The sequence below is a fragment of the Onychostruthus taczanowskii genome, unplaced genomic scaffold (genome assembly GCF_017590055.1).
Source record: "Onychostruthus taczanowskii isolate IOZ18803 unplaced genomic scaffold, ASM1759005v1 scaffold22, whole genome shotgun sequence".
Classification (NCBI taxonomy): domain Eukaryota; kingdom Metazoa; phylum Chordata; class Aves; order Passeriformes; family Passeridae; genus Onychostruthus; species Onychostruthus taczanowskii.
In genome coordinates, this window is record NW_024499462.1 from 6,451,444 (window position 1) to 6,476,921 (window position 25,478).

The 25,478-nt window shown below is 36.8% G+C and overlaps 1 protein-coding gene across 3 annotated transcripts in view; it reads left to right on the plus strand.

The window, feature by feature from the left end:
- Positions 1-25,478, plus strand: part of PARG (poly(ADP-ribose) glycohydrolase) — a 60,818-nt gene that overhangs the window by 16,556 nt on the left and 18,784 nt on the right. For all 3 annotated transcript variants that reach the window (XM_041404698.1, XM_041404696.1, XM_041404697.1), the window contains 4 exons: positions 9,301-9,393; positions 11,508-11,665; positions 22,479-22,558; positions 24,949-25,009. In XM_041404698.1, coding sequence (XP_041260632.1) covers positions 9,301-9,393; positions 11,508-11,665; positions 22,479-22,558; positions 24,949-25,009 — 392 coding nt within the window. The remainder of the gene's footprint in view (positions 1-9,300; positions 9,394-11,507; positions 11,666-22,478; positions 22,559-24,948; positions 25,010-25,478) is intronic.

Consider the following 25,478-nt stretch of genomic DNA (forward strand, 5'->3'; position numbering starts at 1 on the left):
GTTGCATTTTGAGATAACTGAATAAAATTAAGAACTCTCTTGTCGATGAAATACTCTACTTCAATTGCAGAACTGCAGACAGCCACAGAACCACACGGTCTTTTGTGGGTGTATAGTCTTATCTTTAATAACCTCAAAATTAACTTGATAAAATGTTCAAATTACCTGGGTGATTTTGCAAATTATGGTTCCATTTTTTTACTGTTTTTTCAAACTTTGATCTAAAAAAATGATTATAAATCCAACATGCGAAGATGATGCAAATGCAGTGTATTTAGTTGGATTATGGTTGAGCTCTAGATTTTCATTCATTTAAAAAAGACCAAACACAGAGCACTGCTACAGTTAAGTATGTGCATATCTTGGGAAATCTTTACGTTCTAATAAGGTTTCACCCCACTCCTGTCTCCTTGGAGGTCTTATGAACCATGACAGTCTTTCCTGTTTTGTTGTTTGAATGACCTGCTTGAAAAAGTGATTGCTGTAATCAGTGAAGCTGGAATGGAAGGAATTTTGAAGTACCAAATTGTTCTGGTGACTGGGTTTTTGATAAATCATTTTTATAATTGTCTGGACAGTACTAACAGAAGTGAGCATTGTATAGAGATGTCAGCACCACAAATGTAGGCTTTTAAGCAAGAAACAGAATGTCCCAAGGCTGAAAATAGCTATCCATTGCTCCTTGTAGGATTTTACTTTAGTCCAGATGTTTTCAAGCAATTTTCATTACATCAGATTACCTTTTTAGAATCTAAACTGAAAAGGTCTTTTGAGTGTGCCATGAAGGGTTTTCTTTTCACAGCAGGAGAAAGGAATTGATTCCCATATTGAACAAAAGGTGAGCTTTTCAGTGGTGGGGGGAATATGCATCTTGTACACATTCAAAACATCAGAAACTAAGCATTGTAGAGGAGAAAGAACATTGAGTTACAGGCTTATTCTTAGTTTTCTGTACTGTCTTGGAAAACAGTTGAGTATTTTTAAGTGGTGTTTTGTAAGCACTGTTGCAATGACTGTTGAGTTGGAGTTATCAGGGAAGGGATAGCTGCACATAGCAGGTGCAGAGATAAAATTATGCTGTGTCCCAAGTGCTTGTGGATACTCAGTGTTTTAATAAAGATCTATGTAAAGACACATTCTGAGTGTCTCTTTCATAGTTTTTCACTGTATTGAGAACATTCCTCTTTGAAAAACAAAAGAAAAAACCCCTAAAAAACCCTAAAATCTGTTTAAAGGTTTAAAGGCTGCCTTCTGATAGTTGCTTTGTTTTGTTTTGGGGTCAGAGGTCTGTTGAATGGATTTCTTCCATTGGATTATGTGTAAGTCGTCATTGATCTGTGCTCACCTATGTATCATAAATGACTAAGAGAAGTTCCTTTCTGTTGTGGGGGGCTTTCCTTAGCTACTTAGTACTTTGGGATTTTTTTTTTAATTTTATTTATAATGTATTGAGCAGTTAGAATACAAAAGCCCCCCAAAACAAACCCTGATGGTCAAAGCTTTCAAGAGAAATGCTTGCTGAAAAGAAGTAGATTGTAACTATATTCCTGTGTTTTTTCCTCCTTTCTTTTTGTCTGAAAAACTGAATTTGCTTATATGGCTTCCTTGGAGCATTTGTTACTGCTGCATTCCTTGAAGAGCAGGTTTACGAAGGTGGCAAGGTGCATACCCTTAAGATTGTCTGAGATCTTATTTGGCCAATAAAATAGTAATTACTGGATATTTTTCTTTAAATATTGGTCATATTGACAGTCAAGCAAAAATGGTGTATAGATTGGTTAAAATCTGCAGTGGTATAGTTTTGTCTTTACTTGATCCTTTTTTCCCCCTTCTGCCTGTGCTTGACTCTTTTTGTTTTTGGGTTGTTTTTTGGCATGTTAAAGAAAATACAGTTTTTATAAGGTTAACAGCTGTGTTGTCTCATGAAGCTTTTTGTGCCAGGGTTTCGTGTGGATGGGTGGAATGTAGGAAAATAGAGATAGTGATGAAGGTAATCTCACCCCTAAGGAGTTACAGCTGTGCTAATGATCAAGAATTAGGAACAGGCCTGCCCTTAATAGGCCACAGCTGGATTCAATTAGAGTGGGTATTGTAAAAGAGTAGGTTGGCTGGTTGAGAAAGAAAGATGGAGTTTGTTGGCTGTGCTGAGAAGAAGGAGTTAATGCTGTGAGGAGCTGCCCATGAGAAATCACCAAGAAAGTATGAAACCTTTGCAATAAGATGGCAACTGTTTCAAAAGTGGTGGCAGAACGTATTTAGTATCTGAAGGCTTTCAAATGTTTCTATACTGTTTTTAAAAAATGTTTTGTAAACCATAGCAGTAGTAAATATTTTCCCCCATGACTGTGTTCAGAGAGATAAAAGTTTTGAATAAGCCTGGAAATAGGTCACTTTCACTGGTAACTTGTATCAGGCAGGTGAAAGGTACTTTATCTTCCCCTCGTGTTCCCTTCTGTAGAGATGAGGTCATTGTCCTCTCCATTGCTCTACATTCCCTAGAATAACTTGGAAGTGCTTACAAAGTGGTATTTGACTTTTCATCCCAGGATTCTGCCACTGCTTTGGAAATGGCTGTGATGCTTCTAGCCGTGACGGAATCACTCTGCAGCAGCAGAGAGGTAGAAGCTATCGGTGGCCTGAAGGGTAGTGGAAATGACTGAGGTTAAATTTCCAGTTCCTTGCAAGTATAAACTGGGCTTCTAAAACCATTAAGAGGAGATTGAAAAATAAACACACATTCTTCTCTCAGATTTTATTTAGAATGTTTAAAAGCTTTGAGAACAAAGCAGCAGTTGTTAAGGTTGATACAACTGAGAGATTATTCCAGAGTTGGATTGGCAGAAGACATGAATGAGCCTTTGGGGCAAAAAAATTAAACATAACCAAATTAACCTCTGCCTTGTAAGCTGTCTTCTTTTTTCGTTTTGAGGTGTCAGTTTGTGGTTTTGATAAATGTCAGAAGCATTCTTGTTCTTAAATAAGATTCTTCTCTGCATAATCCAGTGTTATGGTTTCTTTCTTCTTTCCTCCAAAGATTACTTTGTCCTTCCCCTCTTTCTAATCAGACAAGTGCTCAATAAATGGGATGGATTTGACAGCTGAGTGTGTTTCCTACTGAATTAGTTTTGTAAGGCAACTGGAAGAGGCAGATGAGAATATTCTTTCCTGCAGTTTTGGAAATTCATTAACATGATAAAATGGGAACTAGAATGCATGCACACCATACCCTCCACCCCACATATCTTTTATGTTTCAGTCTTGTTAATATGTACAGTATTTGACATTATGATGAGTCTGCTTTACAGAGGCATGTGAGTTATTGGGCTGCAACCTGGTGTCTGTCTGGCTGTGAGTACACTGATAGTTGTTGCACAATGTCTTTAAGAAGAATTGATCTCCTCCCTGTGCAGAAAGAAAGGCTTTGTAGAGAGTACTACTTAGTGAAGCTTGTTTTGGGGGTTTAATTTGAATAGATTAAAGTCACCCAATAAGAATTTGCATGTGCCTTTTTGTTGTTTGTGTGTTTGTTTGTGTAGTTGTTTTTCCCCAGCTGTTCCAAATATCAGATTGAGAAAGTCTGCTCTTAGGATTTTGTAATGTTTAAAAGCACCTATGACAAGGATTAGAGGAAGAAAGGGAGTACAGATGGCGAGTCTGAGGTTGGTTACTTTCAGGTAGAGGACTTCAATGTCATAGCCAGCAGCTTTGTTGTTTTATTGGCACTGCAGAGTTCTAGTCATGGATGTAGACTTCCTCATGTTTGTGTGTTAAACAGTGTGCCAAAAGCAGAGGACTTCTGGTTGAGACAGGAGAACAAGGAAATGAATACAGGGTGCTCTGGAAGGAATAGAGAATGAAAACAGTGCAATAAAGGAGCAGCCACATGTTGTGATGGTTTGAGCACACTCAAGTGTTTAAATGCCTCAAAATCATGGAACCATTTAGGTTGATAAGGACCCTGAAGTTCATAGAATCCAATATTAACACAGTACTGCGAAGTCCCCCACAAAACCATGTCCCTAAGCACCACATCCACGCATTGTTTAAATACCTCCAAGGACCTTGTTTTCAGCGTTGAAGTATTTAATGTGCTTCAAAATACCCCTACAAAACTATAAATAGATATTTTATTTGAGATAAATTGAAGATAGTGGAGAAGAAAAAAGAAAAAAAATCCTGAAATTAGGAGAATGAAACTACTGTAAATAGAATACATACAAGTTAATTGGTTTGTCCAATTATTTAGTTCAACATTATCACCTTTATGTGATATCTTACATTAAAATAATTTGAAAACTTCTTCCTGGAAAATTCAGTGTAGTAACTGTACATGGTTCAAATCACTGACAGCATAAGGCATGGCAGCTGTGAAGAAAAAAGTCAGAAGGTCAAAATCCATTAGAATTAGGAAATAAGAGACACACAGTCTGAAGGAAGCACTCTGGGTTTCCTCTTCATCCTTAAGGACATGATTCAGTTGGTCCTTGTCCTGCCACAGAAGTTAATATGGGCATATAAAACCAAACAAATTGAAAGCATTAAGCCATTGCTGTCTTAGCATGCTGGCTGCCTGTTGGCATGATGGCTGTGCCTTCCCATGTGATAGATGGAGCTGTCCAAATTTGTGTACCCTACGTGCAGTTTGTTTGCTTTGATGAGCTGTCAGATTTAGATTTAAACTCTCTACCATCACTATCACCCCATGCTACCTCAGATCCTTCTTATTAGGCTGTCAGGCATATTTGTCTGCTGCATTTTGGAGGACTGGTTTATAGTGACAAGAGGCCATTACTTACAGCCGTGTTTAGTCAGGCCTCTTTGCTGCAGGATAAATGTTCATTTTGCGAAATTGCAATGCAGGTTTGGCCAAGAGCTCGTACCTCTGCTACGGCTCACTGAGCCATTTGCATCTTAGGAATTGGAGCCCTAAGTCCTGTTCATTTAGTCAGTCACTCCAGTGAAAATAGTGATGGAGTTGCCAAATTATTTCTTTGGTAAAAAGCAAGTCATGCTTTGCAACTTTGACTCCGTATATGTTTCCCTCAAGGTATAACCCCTGCGTGTATTTAATTCCTATGTATTTTGCATGGCTGGAGCACTGATAAAGTCAACACTGTATTTATGTTTTTGTTTCAAATACTGAAGGAAGCTGTGAAGGATAGTAGTGCATAATAAGGAAAGAGAAACCGATCAATTGTTTAAAACCAAAATTGCTACAGTACTTAAATGCATTTTTCTTTATGAAAACTTGCTGACAACCATTTCGCATTTTAGAGTTCCTTAAGTTGTAAATCAAATGTTAGTTCCTTTAGAAATAGAAACTCAGTCCTTTCTCTTAATGTTTGCAGAGTTGTAGCCTTGAAAAACTTGTACACAATTAAAAGCACAATAGTGAATTTATACAGACATTCCTGTACTAGCAGATTTACTTCCAAGTGAGGTGCTTGTTTTAACAACTTCATTCTGACTAGAACATAACTGTTTTGTCAGTGAGAAGAGTTGCAACTGAGATCTGCCTTTGTAGCCCTTTGACAAGGATCATGACTGATTCTTTTTCACTTAACACCCACTCTGCACACATCTAATAATGTGTGACTTTTTGGTAGGCTGCTTCAACTTATTACTGCATGGGCAGACTATCCCCATCTCCAGATTATTTTTCTGTAGAATCAGCAAGATGAAGGATCTCAGGAAATTGTCAGATGAACATGGGAACTGATGAAATGTGTTGTGTGGGGGTGCGTGCATGTGTTTGAATGGGGAGAATGAACACATTCCTCTTTCAGCAGCATCAAATATGTAGAATGTGCAATGTCACTCTAAATATGCTGGATTTACATCAGTATAAGTCACTGCTTCCTGAAGAGAGTTGCCTTCTAAATAAATATGCCCTCAGTTCTGTGACCAGGTGTTCTCTCTGCTGATGCTAACTTCTTCAGGTTGGTATTTGCATCGTGGGATGTCTGCCAGAGGCAGCTGTGTTGTCAGCACTCCATGTCCTGGAATTCTTTTACTTTCCATGATTGAGTGTTCCTTTTTTGCTGCTTTCAAAGCCTGAAAAGACTGTCATAGGTAACATCAGGCTCTATGTTGCACTCAGCATAGCTGAGAATATGCAGTGACAGAGGTGGGTCTACAAAGCTGCACCTGTGATGGTGTGCTGGGTGACTGGTCAAGAGAGGCTGTGAGGACCAAGCAGCCAGGGGCTTGCAGGTGTTCTTTTTCAGAAACCTCAAAGGAATGTTACTTGTACATGAAGGGTGTATGGGCAGACAGGGTAAACTTCAGTTACAGATATGGCCATTTGATATAGGGAACAGTGCTGAGTTAGGAGTTTCTTGACAAGGTCTGTGAACTCACAATGATCATATATTTGAAGTTGTGGGGTCCTCATGGCACCCAAAACTCTTTTAAAAATTCACTTCATTCACATATAAGAATAATCAGAAGTCGAGGAGAACACTTTTGGGCAGTAACACCTCTAAATGTTGATGTTTTTCATTAGTGGAGATCTAGTAAAACTCATGCCAGAAAAGAAAGCATACTCTGGTACATCATTAGGAAGGTAAGAAGAAGGAAAAGTAGGATTTCAGAGTAGAAGTGACCTTTGTAGTTAAGTATTCTGCATCAGAGCTGAGCTGTGCAATTGCTGGCCTGCCTCTGTTTTGGGAAGAAATAGTCTCACACTATTATTATGTTGTTTTCAAAGAAGCATAAAGAAAAGGTTGAAGTCTTGACAGCTCTGACAAAGTCCGGTGCCATAATGTGTCACCAGATAAGTGATACTGTATAGTGTGTGGCAGTCAGCAAAGCACAGCAGCCACTATTTATATGTCAACTTTAAGAGAGAGGAAGTGTTACCCGAAGGGAAGAGAATATCAGAAGTTGACAGCCTGGTAGACATCTGAGGTTAAATGTCAGTTTTTGAATAGCTGTAACTTACGTATTCATTTTATGGGTTGAGATCTGAAATTCTAGATTTTAAATGCTCATTTGGTTACTTTATGACACTTAAAAACATTGTGCCTAAGAACAGAGCAAAGTTTCCTGCAAGAGCAGATAATGTTAAAGGTTAGGTCATAGTTTTTAGGGTTTGACTTATGCTGTGTAAATATGTAGGTGCATATGCAACCAGCAATGGGAGAGAGAGATGCATCTTGCTCATTTTCCATCTTCAAAATAAATTTACTTTCAGAAGTACTTTATTACTTGGATTCTTCCTCATATCAAATTATTTTCATGTTTCCTGGGCTTGTTCTTTTTAAGTTCTTCTTTCATTTTAAAACTTTTTATTAAACCCTCATTTTTATGCCTCCAGAAGCAGCATATATAATGCATAGAAAGTAACTGTGTAGGTCTTGGTGTTGTAGTATTTTCTCTCTTTTCCCAAACAGACTGTGCTTTGAGCATTTGTTTTAGTTTTGGTTTTTAACTTCCTAAGTACTCTTTTCCCTTTATATTATTACTTAGAGCAGGAGATAACAGAGCCAAGGTATTTCTATGATTATTTTAATGATCGTGTAAGAGCAGAAGTTGTTTGCCTTCAAACAGTATTTTCAGTGTTTATGAGGATCAGTGTGTCTCAAGTCAGAGGCACCATATTTTCCTTCTCAAGAAAATTGCCAGTGTCTTTTTTATATTCTGAAGCCTATGTGAAACTTTCCATAGAAATGTGAATTGCAAAGCCCTGAAAATATGTCTAATAGAAAGATCTGTTCCTGTGATTTCACAATTATTCTTAATTGTTGTAGAGACTAAAGTTGATAACACTTTCATGCTGTTTCATCCATTCTGTCTGCAACTGGTTTTGTGCAAAACTGGTAGCAAATCAATTTTTTAAGCGTTACTTGAGAAATAATATTGTGTCGTTTTAAAGCCACCATTTCAGAATTTTGAGGATTTTAGTCTAGAAACTGGTAGAAAACATTGGTCTCAAATACAGATTCCCTGCAGGGGAAGGATGGAGACAGACAACTGAGCTGTGACCTTTGTCTTCTGTTCCCCAGCTGTAGTGCAAGGTGTGTGTTCTCTTCTCTCTGCTTTTTTTTGCCTTGAATGCAGCATGCAAATCTAACAGCCACTGATGCCTGTATCCACAGATAAGAAGAACTTCCACATCATAGGAATGTGCTTTTCTTTACATCTCCCTTCAGCCTGTTCATTCAGCAGACTGTGAGAGTTTTGAGGCTTTTGTGCTGCTTCACGTATTGCAACTGTGCCACTTTATGTTGCATTTCTTTTTATAACCTTTTATCCTAGCTTTTCTTAGGAGAGCATTGCCCCCCTTAAAGAAATTTTTGCATCTTAGAAAAATAGGTGTGTGATACGTGAATAGGCACGTGGGTGGGTTTATCCAAACCCTGGGTGTGGGATGTTGTGCTCAGAACTGCCAGTTGCAACTGGAAGAGAGATCCTGGACTTGCTCTGAATATATTGGCTTGATAGGCTTTGGCAGCTGGACATGTCCACAGTGGGCCAGACAGTGTCGGGGGAATGAAGAGCAGGGCAAGAAAGGTTTGATGTGACTTGTTCTTGGGTGTAAAAGCTTTGAGAGGCCTTGTGATACATGCCATGTACCCATTTGTTTTCAGTGTTGTCAGTTCTGGTCTCCCTTTCTCAGAAAGTATGTTAGAAGAGAGGGTGAGGCAGCTGAAACAGTTGTAGTGTCAGGAAGTGTAGTGTCCTACAGGAAGAGATTGAAAAGATTGCAACTGCAGCCTGTGGGGCCTGGCAGGCTGCACCTGCTATGTAACAGTGGCTGTAATTCTTGAGGGAACATGGTGGGGATGGATGGCAGAAAATGCCCAGGATTGCATCCTCTTGCATAGGATTTCCTGTTGCTGCTGCAGAGGCCCACTGATCTGAGCCAGGAGTGCATTTTATCTGTCCTTTAAAGGAGGATGTCACGGGTACTTGTCTTGGACTATGACCTGAATATGAAATTTGAGTAAATTATTCCAGTACTTCTGTGGTTAGGTAGTGATTTTTTCAGATGAAAATTTGGTTCATTGCCTTGGAAAGAGTAAGATGACAACTTATTCAAGCTTTCTTTAAAGGACATTTGGTGATATGTTTTCTCAACTGTTACTTTTGAGACTTGTTTCTGTATCTCAGTCAGTGGATTATTGCAAGGTAAATTAATTGAGGCACTACTGTGAAAATGTTACAGATTTGGCTTGAAGCTAAGAGGACCTGGTTTTTTCTTGTTTCTTTTGCATGGGTCCCGTTTTCACAAACTTCTAATTCAATCATTCTTTCTGAAGTAAAAAGCTTTTTTTTTTCCTTCTTATTTTTTAACAGGTTCTTGAAGATGCAGAGGCTCAACATCTGTTCCAGTCCATTCTTCCTGATATGGTCAAGCTGGCACTCTGTCTCCCTAATATCTGCACCCAGGTAAGCAAACCCAGCTAGCAGAGCACTTCTCTGCAAACTGCAGCTGATGGCTAAGGTCAAAATATCAGGGTCGTGTTATGTTCTTAATAAAAGCTGTAATTTTTGTGTTGAAGGCAGATGAGACCTAAGGAGCAGAATGGACAATACACATCTGCAATTATGTAATAGAATGCAAAATAAAAGTAAATCTCACTGTCATAGTTTTAGCCTGAACTTCAATAACCCTTTCCTTTCTATATGCTGAAGTTGCTTCTTGAATTTCTTAAATTAAATGACCACACAACAAATCAGGTTGTAAAATCAACCTTAGAAACTGGAACAATTGAATAATCTGTTTCAGTTTTTTTTATCTCAATCCAATCTAATTATTTATTTTAGAATTTTTTTAATCTTAGAAGTGGTATTTTCTTAAAACTTTCATTTACTTGGGAACATACTTTATTCTGTTTAGAGCTTGCACACATACAAACCTTAAGTAATTCTGTATTAATGCTATTTGAATTAGTTCTCTAAGGAGCAAAGCTGATAAAAGTGAGTAGGGCTGGTCAAGTGAGGATGTATGGTATGTAACATATTAGTAGGGTGAGAACAATTTGTAAACTTCTTTGTTACCATTTTCTGAATTGATTCTATTAGAAATAAGCAGGGAAAATATTTCCCTACTTTTTTATGCTGCAAGAGTCCTGAAGTATACACATAATTTCAAGCTATGAGTATTTCTTTTTGTTTTTTTTTTTTTTTTTGCTGGTTACTGGATGAGGGGAGTTGTTTGAAAATACTACGAAGTTTCTGAAAACAAGTCAAGCACAAGACTTGCAAGACTTGTAGAGATTATGTACTGCTTGGCAATGTGAATTGTGAAGATCTCTGTCAGACTCGTTTTTTTTGTTAGACATAAAGATAAATTTGTTCCAATATAACACTATCCAAAATATTCTGTTTTTATGGGTTTGTAGAACTTAATAGAGTCAGCTTCTCAGGGGTTTTTCCCCCTCTAGCTATGTGACTTCAGACATCATAATAAAGCTTGTTAATAAAATAGCCAGAAGACAGAATGAGATTCAGTGAATGTAGTAGTTATAAGAATGAAGGGATACTTGTTTTCTGGAGTAAGCAGGGCTGGATATTCAACAGTCTAAACCAGCAGCAGTTTCTGTATTCACAACTAGAAGGATGGAAATGTAGCTGTACTGGTGCTAGGCTAATGATGATAGCTGAGAATTTAGGAAGCAGGTGAAAACTGTGTTCTCTTTCTCTGTCAGGTGGGTTTATCGTAATGGTTACTGGACTCAGCAGTCAGAATGATGTGCCCCTGCCACACTCCATATTATCACATAATTAAAAAAATAAAATACTGTGAATGTTGTGAGCTAAAGCTCAAAATCAGAAGGCTAATGCCTGATAAAATGAAAGATATATGAGGCTTCAAATTGGGGAGTTCTTTTTTCCCTCTGCCCCTTTATTTCTTTTTATATTAAGGAAAACCTGACCAGATTAAAATAATTCTTCAAACTGAAGACCAAAGTGAAGCTGAGATTTTTGTTCATTCTGATTATAAAATAATGAATTACACACTTTCTACAAATGCCATCAATGTTATTTCTTCAAGTAGGGTGGAAAAAAATTCAAAGCAAGTCATGGAGTTATGATCTGTGGCATGACTTCCTTGTTTCTTTGTAAAGTTCAAAGCATGCTTCTTGTAGCTGAAAGCATTCCCTGAGGGGTCTTAACTATACAGCTATTGAAAGTGGATTTTTATTTCAGTTTGTAACATTGCCCAGGATTTGCAACATCCCATCTATTTTTTCCCCTCTATATATTCCTGATGGTTTTGTTTGATAAGTTGTGGTTTCCTGATATTTTTATTATTGATTAGAAACATGCAGTTTGCCAGGCAAGCCTTCTCTGAATTGTCTTTAATAAACTGTTCTTGACTTTAATGGTGCTGCTGATTAAAGGCTTTACCAATGGCCTAAATTACTCTTGCCCTAATATAACAAATGTAATTTTGTCCTTCTGTTTTTTCTTTCAAAAAGGGTAAGCTAATTATTCTTCTCTCTCCTTCGCTCCTTTCTCCCCTGCCCCTTCCTCCCCCTCATTCCTTTTGTTGGTAGCCAATACCTCTGCTGAAACAAAAGATGAATCACTCCATCACAATGTCACAGGAGCAGATCGCCAGCTTTCTGGCCAATGCTTTCTTCTGTACTTTTCCACGTCGCAATGCGAAGATGAAGTCTGAGTATTCCAGTTATCCAGACATTAACTTCAACAGGTATGGCACTCAGCAGTAAATGAGCCTGATAGCCCTGCCATGAAAATATTGTTGTACTTTAGGGGAGAAACTCTTTTGTTTCATGTTTCTGTCACTAAATTCACTAGTTTGCATTTTGTCTTTTTTTTCCTATTACCTCTAAGGGAAAGAAAACTGTGCATCTATGTAAGAAAGGATCCTGTGCACAGGAAGATATGATCAATATTCCAAATTTTATTTTGTGCATGAGCATGCACAGACACACTCTTCCTCTGCCATAATTAGATTGATACAATTCCCTGCCTCCTCATAAGCCACTAATCTGCAAATGCTGTATCTTAGTTGTGCTTCACAACTTAGTTGTGTTCTGTGTGTGTTTAAATTAAAGGTTGGTGTTTCCCCAGCCACATTTCTGTTGTCTCCTGTGTCATCAGTGGTGATCTGCACATTAAGTCGTATCAATAGGACTTCAATCTTCAGCATCCATACCATTATTTTCAGGCAGTTGTAGAGCTGCATGTTAAAATTAACTTTTTCTTTTTGCTGCAAGTTAGCCTAAGAAGGCCACAATAGGAATTTACTTAAAGATACTCTGATGGCTAAGCAAGCGTTTCTTCTTTTTTTCTTAGTGCAGACTTACAATCAGATTTGATTATAGATTTTTCTTTATATATTTTTTATAATTTAAATATGCTTATTTCAATTTTAAACGAGGGAAGTACATGGAGGCATTTTCTGCTGCAGAATATTATGGTTCACATGGACTTGTAGATTAGAAATATGAATTTATAATTTTTTGGCACTTCCATACAAATGTAGATCAACTTTAAGTTTATTAGGCTGAAGCTTGGATAGATTATTGGTCTAGTTTTTCTTATTCCTCACTGTTAACAGATGTAGTGTATGTGCTCTGACAGCTGAGATGAAATACAAAACCAGTGTTACCTGTGATCCAGCACACTTGGGTGTGTGTGTTATGAGAGCTGTACTGGACTAGGACTTCTCAGAATAAATTGCCAGGCATGCCAATGTGCTAATGATGGTTTTGGCAGCTGCTGCCTTTAAGGGCTGTCACAGGTTTGTGTATTTCAGAGGAGAGACCAGATTCACTGTCTGGGTGTTTATCCCAAGAGTGCAGTGGGTTACAGAAGAGAAGTGTGGGTAGACATTATCACGCCATACAATTCAGTGTATTTGTTCCTAAGAACAAATCAATGAAAAGTACCATCGGTGCATTAAAAATACTGATGTTCAGAGCATTGAAAAAGGAGAGTGAAAGGTCTGGAAGGAGTTCTCTTTGACTTTACACTTCTAGCTGTATTTTGTGGTATTTTTCAAGGACTTTAAGCTACTGGTTTTTGTTGCAATTTAAACAAAATTAAATTTTATAAACCAAGCAGTTAAATTTTGCAAGTTGGATAAGTTTCTACCAACTGTAGAATAAAATGCTCCTAAATAACTGGAGTAAATTCATATGCTCCTCTATGAAAATTGCAGAGCAGTGTAAGGTGATAGTATTATAGTGCAGTACTTGTAATTGACTCAGGACATAATATTGCAAGCTATGTCTGAATAAAAAACCTTGGCAAATTATTAGGTAAATATTTTCCTGCCGTAGACTCGAAAGAATGACCAGTATAAGGTATCAAGCATTCAGAATTTTCTGCTCTGTTCCAGTCAGTCCAGCATTGTTTTCTGACTTGGCTGCCTGGTGCTCTCATGGTAAGGTCCCACAATGTTATTTAGAAGGGGAATAGACAAGACAACCTTCAGGCCTTCCTTTTGCATTATGCATGAGGCAACGCTCAGCTTCAAGTCATGTAAGGTAGAAAGCCATTTTTATTTGTGCAAGAACAACAATGTTGTTGCCAAACTGGAGAAAAGAAGGGAGGCTAATGTCCTCTGGTTATTGAGGATTAAAAGTGGCTCTTCCTCAGTGTTTGCCAATTTATGCATTTATTAGATAAGTACAGTTTCCTTTTCCATTCCTTTTTTTTTTTACTTAACTATTTGTTGTACCAAATCCACATTCCTATACCCCCTGTATTTTGAATTTGATAATAAGCAGATTAGTAAAGTAGAATATAAAGTGTGGCAGGCAGTGGATAACATTTGAGAGAATGTGTCAATGAGAATGGGAGACTGGTAGGATAAAAGCAAAAGGAAGAGTTCTGGAGAGAGTACTACAAGACTGTACAGTTTTCTGCTACTGTATATAACCTGACTTAGTTAAAATTTAAAATGAGAGGGGAGAAGGAAGATGGATAGTATCTTATGGGGTTTTTTCTTCCTGCCAACCTTCTGTTTTTCTGCCCTGCAAAGTTTCTTCTTTAGTAGCAAGGACAGAGTAAATGGTCATGCTTTCAGTTATTGTTTCAGACTTGTAAAGGTGACAGGATTTGGTTCACTGCAGTATCTATTTTTAGCTTCTTTAAAAAAGCATTTTGGATAGCTGAATGTACTCAAAAGTAGCAATGACTGACGTTAAAATATTTGTGACTTTTTTCCTGCTTATAAAAATGTTTTGATGTAAAGGCTTTGGAGGCTGCTGCTCTGCTCTGTCTGCTTAGGGATGGGCATAACAGATTGTTCACACATCAACCTTTTGTCCCCACTGTATTATGGTCTGTTGCTTTTTTCAGACTTAGTTCTTTCCTCAGCAGAATTCATTTGCTACGTGACTGAGTGAATGACTTTGTTCTTGAGATATCAAAAATCATCTGCTGTTGTTCCCTAGCAAAGCCAAGCTACTGAGTGCATGGATGCTAACATTTGAGGGGCATTTCTTTAGAAACGGTGCTGTTCCTCTATTCCTTTATCCATGTCCTGTCTACATTGATACAAAAGGCTCCCACTCCTCCCCTCAAATCTCTAAGACCGAAAAACTGAAATTTGCAACTTCTAAGTTAGAAACACAACTGTGTACATTTTCTTGTGTTTTTGGTTTTACACAGCAGTCTTTTATCAGGTCACTTTATGCAGACTTAAACATTAGTACCTTTTTATACCCCATAAAATAGTTACTCTTTTTACATTTGAATGCTGATATATTCCTTCTTTCCTCTCAATCTTCTCTCTGCTTTAGGTTTTTATGTGCTATTAACTACCATATTGCAAATTCCACCCCCACTCCTCCCAAGGTACAAATCTGTTTGACGAAACAAGACAGTCACTGCAAGGTAGTTCAAAACTTAAGACTCATAGAGACATAAGTGCAGCTGACTGGGAGGAAGGCTGTTGTATGTGTTAGTATTAACACACATCATCTATGTTTTACTTCTCTCCTGCTGTTAGTCTTACCAAATGAGAGGAGAATCAATGTGGCCACTTCTCTTCTGACACAGAAGCACTTGGTTAAATGGTGTGTGTTGACACTGACTGTCCATTTTGATTCCTTATCTTGCTACAGACTGAAAGTCACCTGTGTATAATTAAATACTCAGTAACTTAATTGAATTCTTCCCCTTTTTTCTTGACAGGGATGAGCCTGTTATGAGTCTTAAGTCATTAATAAGATAATTTGTTCAAATGTAGTTGATAAAAAGGAATTCATAGTTCAAGAGCTTTAATATTTATGAATTTGAGTAGGTAGAATGACATCCATTCAGTGGCCAAACATTAGATCCTACTAAATAGCATAATATTGCTTCTGTTCAAAATATCAAGCTAAATTTAGGGCGTTTTCTTTTTAAAAACACTACTATAATATATGTGATGACATTAGATTGGGCAGCTTTATTCCAAAATAACCCATCACAAAAGAAAGAAATAATTGAATTGGCTATTTTATTTACTTTATTGATGTATTTTTCTTAGAAGTTGCGTTCTGGTTGAATGTAGAGCCTGAGTTGCATTGGCTCTCTACATTTATTCATGTTGGTTGCAGAGTTTAAAATAGTTTATTGTGGTGATGGTTGTAATTACACTATAGACAATATAGAATTTGGTAATTTAGGAAACTGTCTAGTTTGGTTATATGTGGAAGCAAAATGTGAGGGAGAACGTCTGCAATATTGAATCAGTGTTCTGGAAATAACACAGGTTTGTCAAGGACCTGCTTTGCTTCTGCTGCATCTCTGACCTGCTACAGATCTGTTTTAACTGTTGTGTCAAGTTAGAAGAACTCCATTTTCCTTGTTCAAAAACTCTGTGGTTAAACTGAAGATGCAATAGCTCCCATTAAAGGCACTGGGCTTGAGTTCATAACTGAAGGCAGTAAAATCTAACAGCATGAGCTGGTCTGAAACCACCAGTATTCCACTGGGACTGAATTTCTTCATCTTTATCAAACAAACCTTTAAAGTAATTTCAAGTGATTGGAAATGAGAAGAAAAACACACTAGTTAAGATATATTTCTTTTATGGAATATATAATATATGAAAGGAAATGGGAAACTGTATGGTACATTTATGCAGGAGAATTGAAATCTAATTTACCAGTAATGCAGTTATCTCTCCATAAACAACATCAATTTCATAACGCTAATGAATATTCTCTGGGGAATAGATTATCTAATGACTTCTAGAGAACCTGTTTTGGACTGAGATGTATTGCTCCTTTGATAAGTGGTTCTAGGTTTTCTGAGTTTAAGGACACTGATCCTACAAAACTTATTCTGTTGTGCCTACTTTGGGCATGTGAACTGATTAGCCTTGGATGGATTACTTTAACTCGACTATAATTTTCTGCAAAAAAATTTAAATCAACATTTGTGGTTGGTAAATGTGGAAACACTCTTTAAATAGACAGCTTCAAATGACACTATTTTTATCAATCTGGCATAATTTCTTTGCTATAGTGATTAAAACAGTACTGAATCTGAATGTTTTTTAGTATAGTAAATACAGTCATGTAGTCCAGAACTTAGTTGTACCATGCTATTGGTTGTCCCTTGTTTTAGATCCTTGAGGTAAAACATTTTACCCCACTATTCTCTGGTGTAGACTACTTGCAGTTAGCATCTTATCATTTCATCGAGGTCAGATATCAACCTGATGCATTTTAAGACTCACAAAATCACCAAAACCTTTTGTTAAAACAAATTTATAATGCACCAAGTTACTTGCCACAATAAACAGAATGACAAAATGCAAAGCAGAGAGACGTGTGAGTATACAGGAGTGTCTGAGATGAAAGATAGTTTTTTGTATCTAGATTCACAAAAAAATTACTTTGCTCCATATTTTTCTTTACACACATCTTAAAAGTAATTATTTATCTACAGATGAAATTCTAATTCAACATAAAGTTATTGAATAGTGCAGTGTTCCTAAATCACTTCTCAGATGATGACAGTTTGTACCTATAACACATCACAGTAAAGAAGAAATTGCCATGAGGTTGAAATATTGAATGTTTTGTTTTTCTCCTGCTTGATATGAAAGAAATTAGAGAACTCTAGAATGATGTCCTTTATAAGCACAGAGGAGGAAGGCTGTTTTTATACAGACAGATAGAATTCATGTTGAGTGGAAGAGGCACAGAAAAGAACTACTGAGGTTGCTGTGCCTGCTGTGGGAGGTTGTGCTCTGTTTTTCTATCAGAAAATGCAAGATGTGGGCAGTAGCATTTCCTTTTGTTTTCTCAGAGGGATGGTCAGTTTGCCTGCCTTTCGTCTCTCTGGAAGGAGTTTCTCATTTGGATTATTCTGCTTTTGATTTCCATTAAATCCAAATTTTATAAAGTAAAGTTGTAATATACTGAATAGTTTTCCTTCTAATTCTCACTTAAAATATTTTCAGTGACTGCAGGACTTTCTAGTAAGAGTTTATATTTTATATTGGGTATAAGAATGTCCCATTTTAAATTTGCTGAGGTTTCTTCATCTTGCATTATGTTGATGTTTAGGTATTTATATTTAAAGTTGTCTAGGGCAGTGGCCTCAAATTTTTTGATCACACATGCTTATCAGTAAAACATTTTTGAGCAATGGATTGTATTTATACTATATATATATAAATGTATATATATATTTATACACCCCAGTGTGTTTGTATTTATTTACTTAGGAGTTACATACGTGTGCTACTTTATTCATATATTGCATTATAAAACATGGAAAAAATTTAGAAAGGATGAGGTGAAGATGAAATAACTACTACAAAATGTTTTATTAATTTGATGAATGGGACAAAAATATATTCTTCCTGCAGCCTAATGGATTGTCTTGCACACACCCCCTGGGGTACTTTGGAGACCAGAGCGGGTCTCTGGGGTATTGATGTTCCCAAAATATAGTGTAGTTTGTTTCCCTTGGGAAGGGAAGCATAACTTACAGCAATGAAACACTTGCTGGAGCTCTGTTCTTCATGAAAAGTCCTTGACTCATACTGTCTCCTGTCTCATTCACTGAAGTGAGGCTTTAGAGATTTTAAACTCCATTTTAAAAGGTAGATGTATGTTTCTGTATGGGAAAAACCCCACCCAATAAATAACCAATAAAACAGCATTGTCAGAAAACACTTAAGGCAAAGGGTATGGGTAATTAATGTAATTCCAGTTATTCCTATATGATATACAGGTTTGCTTTCATATATTTACAGAATGAAATTGTTGTCTGTCCCAAGCAATTGTGTGGAGAGTACCCATAATTATAGACACGTTCCAAATCTTACATGGTGGGCTCCTCTCTCTTTGTGCACATTAATGCACACAGCTTTGCTTGACCTTTGATACACTAATATCTACAGGCAGTCCTTAACGTGGATGTGACTAAGGTTGCCTTGAGTACAATTGAATAAAAAATGTCAAACCATACTGAGAGAGAATCCTTTTGAAACTGTTTTGATAAGCTGGGCTTAGTATTAGAAGATAAAGTTCAAAAAAGTCTTCATTAGAAATATGATAGTGGTTTTGAAAAAGAATTTTGTATTTCTTGTTTGTTCCTGGAACTCCACTTTTTTATTCCAAGAGTTTGAGAATTGCAGGAGAAAGATGAAGAGATGCTTATGTGCTCCCCAGTGCAGCTAATGCAGTCGTAAATGATGAGGTTATTGGACCATTCAACACTATATTAGTTTTTCCTTTAGGGTGCTGTGTATCAACCTGAAATTTCACTGGTTCCTATTGAGGATGCTCAGCCACTCAATCAAAATAGCCCTCAATCATATGGAGGGCAATAAGGTTTGACAGTAACATACTTAAGTATTTTATTTCCACTCCTACATCTATATATACATCAGGTAAGCATAGGCTTGAAATGGAGCAACACAGAAAAAGCAAGATATTTGGTTTATTCTCTTTTCCAAGCATTTTGTCATCCACTGCCTTAGACTAAAACTGGTTTGTGATTAGCTGTGTTCTTGTGGTGGAAGGAAACATCTCTCCAGTATTTTCATTTCTGCTTTAACTTTGCATCCTTCCCCCTGCTCAGTCCCTTTACTGGGTGAAATTCATCTGTCCATGTGACTTCTGTGTAAGTCCTTCTTTGACTTTATTTGTAGGAGAAGATCAGGTTTTAGTTAAATGTTTTGTACTTGTTCAGATGTTCTGTTATCTTCAGTGAGATCACACTAAAATATAGGAAACAACACAATAAACAACTTAAAGTTTCTTTAAGCCCAGTAGTAAAGAAAAAGATACTTTTTAGTGCCTGTGGGTAGTGGAGGAAACAGTACACATGGTTAATTGTAGGGATCACAAGTACAAAATTATGTATCCACACTTCTGCAAAGAGTACCCATGGAATGCCATGGATTTATGAATGGGAGTTATTATTTGAAGTGTGATCCATACTGCAAATTTTTGCATGTTGTTACAGTGTGTACACCTTTCTGGGTCTTACAGTGGGTTCCAACCTCAATGTAAAGGCATGATTATTCTCTTTGAAAAGAAACATTCAAAGGAAGCCCAGCCTGAGTATGGAAATATCATTAGGAAATTACTGAACTGGGAGATTAAATCACATGATTGCAATGGCTCCTGCTGGAGCCAGTTCTTAGAGTAACATCGGGGCAGCAGTTTAACTCCTTGGAAATTAAATTTTACAGGTAAATACTGTATTTTAATTTTACCTTAATCAGAAACATTTGGGAACTGTTTACTAAAGCTGGTTCAAGTTCTCCCCAGTAAACCATGCAAGCCAAGGTCACTTTTGTGAAGTTCTTAAATAATTTTTCTCTTGTGTTATTTTCAATGCAGCCTTTGAAGTTCCTTGCAAGTTTAAAGTCCACTTGCCTCAGCAAGGAAGCAGTTGGGAGTAGGTTCTTTGAGCTTTTGACTCCAGCTTTAAAAGGTGGAAATCTTGGTTGCAAATATGACAATTTTGACAGTCAAGACTGCAAAAACAGAACATTGATTGCACTTTTTAAATGCTTCTTTTTCCATCCCAAAATTTTTAGGAAAATGCTCTTGCATGTTTTTGTAATAATCATTGAAATGGTATGAACTCTTGCCTTGTAACTTTACTGTATGTTTACTGACAGTTCTTTTACATTTTCCCAATATTAGTTCTTCCTATTTTTAGTATTTTATTTCTCATGTACTGTATTTCTCTTCAGAACAATTAAATGTCTGAATATTTGCTAGGAAAGATTTTTCATTTAGCCACAATGACTTTAACAATCTACAATGTCATAAACACAAAGCTCGCACATCTGCTTTCTTATGCTTTAACATCTCTGGCCTCGAATAACTACATGTATCTCTGTGGAGTCTTCTGTTTGATTAACATTGCTGCTCCCCTGGCATGGCTGGAGAGCCAGAGATGAATTTGGTGATCAGTCCTGGAGGCTCTCTCAGCTCCTGTAGCTGATAAATTGAAGTTACTGCATGGCAGTGGGAACATCCTGTACAAAGCTTACATATGCAGTTGCCACTAAGGTTTTAATTACTTCACCTGAAAGTGGACTTGCAGTGCTTTGTGTTTGATTTACAGTGCACTTCATCTGGATGAGTGCTTTAATTGAAATTAATGGGTTTTGGCCCTAGGTGGTTCTGTCACGAAATTATGTGGTTTCCACTTAGATTTTTTGGGTGGATTTTTAGTAGGATCTGTATTGCAGCACTTGAAGCATAGTGTTACTTAATATCTTAGTGATGCCTTCATATAGCTCTATTCTTTAAAGTATTTGCTTCAAAAAGAAAATTTTCATTGTTTTGTCCAATTGATTATTCCAGAAATAAGGTTGAAGGTTAAAACATTTGTAACTTTCTTTGCCAAGTTATGTCCTTATTTAAGTTAATGGGGTAGGACTAGGCCATTTTTGAATCATGTAAATATCACTTGCTTTTCCTGTTGCATTCACAAATATGACTGGTTTTAGTGATCTGACTTACTTCAGGTATAGTTCTGCACCTTTCCTGCCCAGCCTGCTGTTTATGCTGGATCACACATTGCCTTTGTGACATTGCAAACTCTCTCCTGAGAGTTTGCAGTGTAAGCAAGGTGTCACTTTGATGTGAAGAGGCAAAAAAATTAGTAAAGATGTGATCAGGCTGACAGATAAATGAACCCAGTTTAAAGCCTTCATATGAAATGAGACTTCCATGTAAGAAGTTGGGGGTAATTTAGGCAACACCTGCACACACATGCACACATTGGCTCCTTTTATAAACCCCTTTTTACCTGTGCAAGCTCAAGGCCTTGACAGAACTTGCATATTGGCCCATCTTAGAATAGACTGTAAAAGTCTGGAGTTTACCTTCCTAAAGTCCTGATTCACTGTTCAAAGAATAAAGTGCTAATAAAATAAACCTCTGTGACTTTATATAGATTTCAGATGCAATTGATCTCTTCAGCCTATATATATACAACATAAGGATTTTTAAATGCTGAAAAATCTAGTTCACTTCCTTGCTGCATCTAGTTTAATTCACCTCTCAGCATTCTGGTTTTAAAGGCAGATTGTCATTCCGTGACACAGAAGCAAATGAATAATGTTGTGTCATTGCTTTACTTAGACTGTGTACTGGGGGAGAATCTTATATCCTCAGGCCTTTCAGTGGATCAGACATCTTTCAGTAAAGTTCCTATTCAAAGGGTATTATTTCTGAAGTCACTGCTGTTCTTCCTTCCAGATAAATTCCATTATGTGTTGCCAATAACAATGCCTTGTCACTCTGCTGGAAGTGAAATTAAGTAATGCATGTTCAAGTTGCTGGAAGACAGATGATGCAGTAAAAGTATTTCAGCTAACCTTAAAAGAATACATTCACTTAATGGCTAAAAAAAAGGATCCGTCATTTTAATGCTTAGGTTTTTTACAAATGTCTGTCAGAATGGCTGTAACAGCCCAGTGGATGGAGCCATTTGTGCTGGGGGAAGGTTCTTTTCTTTAGAAATGCTGCTGGTGCAGTGCAGCTCTTGAAAGCAACAAGGTTGCATTAATTCCTCTGAGCAACTCACTGAGCTGAAAGGAGGGGGACAAATGGATCTTGGAGTACTCAACACACGTTTTCACCCCTTGATCACTTAATGACCTGTTAAAGGGGACAAATGCATCTTGGAGTACTCAACACACATGTTTTCACCCCTTGATCACTTAATGACCTGTTAAACATTTCAATTTGTTGCAAATAAAACTAGTAGCTTTCCAAAATGTTCATATTGAAATTACATTTCTTGGTATTGGAAAATTGGTGCAAGAGAGAGAAGCATTCAGTTGGCATCTTCATCAGAAATACAGCAAGTCAATAAACTCATTAGTCCTAAAATCTTGAATTACTGAGGGGCTGTCTAGAGTGTTCTGTCTATAGTACAGTACTTCAATGTAAGGCTAATGAAATGTGTGCATAATAATTACAAAAAATCAAATTGCAATTAGTAAGTAGCACTAATTGCTCTGCACTGTGTCCCTGAACTCTAATTGTTTGTTTTTATTTCCTGTTTTTCAGGTTGTTTGAAGGAAGGTCACCAAGAAAGCCTGAGAAACTTAAGACCCTTTTCTGCTATTTTAGAAGAGTCACAGAAAAAAGTATATCCTTTATTCTTTTTTTGAGCTGCAAAGCAGATGAAAAATTTAATCCCATTCAATTTAGAAATGGCTACATAGCCATGGTGAAAATATTTCACAAAAGACAGCTTGCAAAGTACACTGATTCCCATACTAATGGCACTTCTCACCATATGTATGATGAATGCAAGCAAATTATTTGCCCAGAGCTGATTCTGTTTTATTTTTTCTGATAAATACATATGTGTGTGAAATGCAGAAATATATATATTAATATATATGTGTGTGTGTGTATCATTGTGTAGATATAAATACAAGTATATATATAATGCTAGTAATGCATGCAACCACTTGCATCACCACATCAAAGTGAGGACGTAGAGAGAACTTGGCAGCATTACAGCCATTAAAATCACAGCCTTAAAGATTTTGAGTCAAGCTTCACTTTTCCTGCAGATTTAGTCTTTTGACTAAAATGTTTGGAGTTCTGAGGGATATTCCCTTACTTGTGTTGATATTTCAGGTTTTTCCCTTCTATGGTTCCAAAGCAAAGCTGTTTTTAGCTTTGCTCAGTTCAAATAAAACAAATGATAGCAAGCCATGAGATATCTCCTGCTCTTGGAGAATTTAATGCATGGTCAGATCTTTTGTCATTACCACAGATTTGAATATTCGCAAAAGCTTTTCAAAAACAGGTCTATTTTTGTGATAACTACCATAGCTTATATATTGCATTTTTGGGGAGAAAGAGGTTTTACTGTAGTAGCAAACATCAGATCTGCAGCAATACCCTTACAATGGTGTTTTTTAAAAAACTTTTTCTTTACATGTCAGCATTTTACGATTAACTTAATACGTTCTCAGAAGGATTTGTTCTAAAAGAAAGACAGATTTAAACTGTTAAATATAAAAGGCCCTTACTTGGTTCAGACCATCTTCATCATTTTAATTCACCACAAAATAAATGCAGCTATATCCTATTTCAGCTGTCAGACTTTAAGCAATATCAATAGAACTAAATCTCTGAGGTAAAAAGTAACCTGTGATCTATGTGTGGGACTGAGAAGAGCTTATACAGTGTACCAGCTTTTTTTAATACCTGAGTTATAATGTTTTTGTGCAAACCAACTCCAGAATTGATGCAGCTGTTCCTGAGCCTCTGAGAATATGAACTCTGATGGGAACATGCTTTGTGAAACTACCATATTAGATTTCCTAACATTATAACTTTAAATAATATTTAATGAGATTCTTGAATGCTCTTTTCTTGAATTAAAAATTCCTGTTGTACCTTTAAAATACCCCATTTCTTACTTTTTTTTTTTTTTGTCAGAGGAACTGGTGAGGCTGAAGAAACTTAGCTCTATAAGTTACTGTAATAATTTTGTAGCTCTTTTTATTGTAAATGATAATTGAGTTCTCTGTAAAAGAATACTGGAAACTGAAGAATTTGTGCTCAAAAGGTGAATGCTTGACTTGTAGAATACCACAACTGATACCAGAATTCCCATGTGAAAGAGCACTTGATTATTATGCTTGAAAGCTATGCACTTTTTTAAGAGAAAGTAACCTTTTTTTAACCTAAATTTTAAAGTAAAGCGTAGAACTACTTAAGGCTTTTTTCGAAGGATGCATTTTGCTTTACGTAGTGTTATCAATGTTTTCATAAATCATAGTAGATTTACTGTAGCAGAGAAATAAGTCTTAATTGAAGATTTTATTATGATGATATCACCTAATAAAAGGTTGATATTTTCTTTCTGTTGCGAAACTGAACTTTTTTGAGTGAAATAGTAAGAAGAGATGACGCTGCATCCTTCCTGTATGAGCAACAGCTCCTCTTTTTCCCTCAAGGGCAGGAGTCCTTTCTCAGTTGGAATACAGTGAATTTCACTTGCATCCTGGCAGGATTAAAAACTGCCTGATTTAGAATCTGCTAACACTGCATGCTTATTGACATAGTTGGACTTTCTTGGAAATATGAGCTGCTGCTTCCTCTGTCCACAGGTGAAATACTCTCTGGCACTGAACAGCTGTTGATTTTGAAGGTTCACAATCTCTTTTTCTCTAAAACAGCACATTTTACTTCAACTACTGGGTCTTTCTAATAGTGTTTAGTGTTGTTAAAGTGAAAATCACTTAACAAATAATAGTTTTTCCTAGCTCTGGAAAAATTAAAATACTCGAACTGCCAAGTGGGAAGAGAAGTAATATTTTGGTCTTCATGTTACTTGTCATCAATTAGAGCATGGGCTGTCAGGGGAAAAATCAGAGTCACTCTTGAGGAAAGTTAAGCTCTTGGTACCAACCAAGAATGATGTTTGTAGTTTTCAAAGATTACCAATTAAGATAATCTAAGGGCTAAGCTCCCACACTTAATACATTTTCCTTTGGGGTTGGTTTGCCTGTAGAACCTACGGGATTGGTGACGTTCACAAGGCAGTGTCTCCAGGAGTTTCCAGACTGGGAGAGGTAAGTCAAACATCCTGTTAATGTAAGAAGTTTCTTAAGTCCACAGTAACTCAGTGTCATTCATTTGGAGTTGATTCAGGTCAAGAAGTACTACAGAAGTCAATCTTTGCTATGGACTGTTGGAGAAAGAAATACAGATGGCGGTGGCTGAATTGCCACAAGTAGTTTGTGTCCTGAGTTTTCCCATATGTTTGTCTGTAAAGCAAACAAGTATTAGTTGAAGTTTAAAGCAGTAACATGTCTTCGATGCTGTTGCTTGAGTGAGGGGGAAAAAAGGAGAGGGATTATATTACCAATGATTTCTTGATTTAAGAAATGACAGATAATATAATGAACTGTGGGTGATGATCAGCATGAGCACAAGTATTGCAGCTTCATTGCTGGGGAACAAGAACTTAGAACTTCAAATGTGGGGTTTTATGGTAAAAGGTGGAGAAACTGAACAAATTTCTGTTTTAAACTTTTCCAC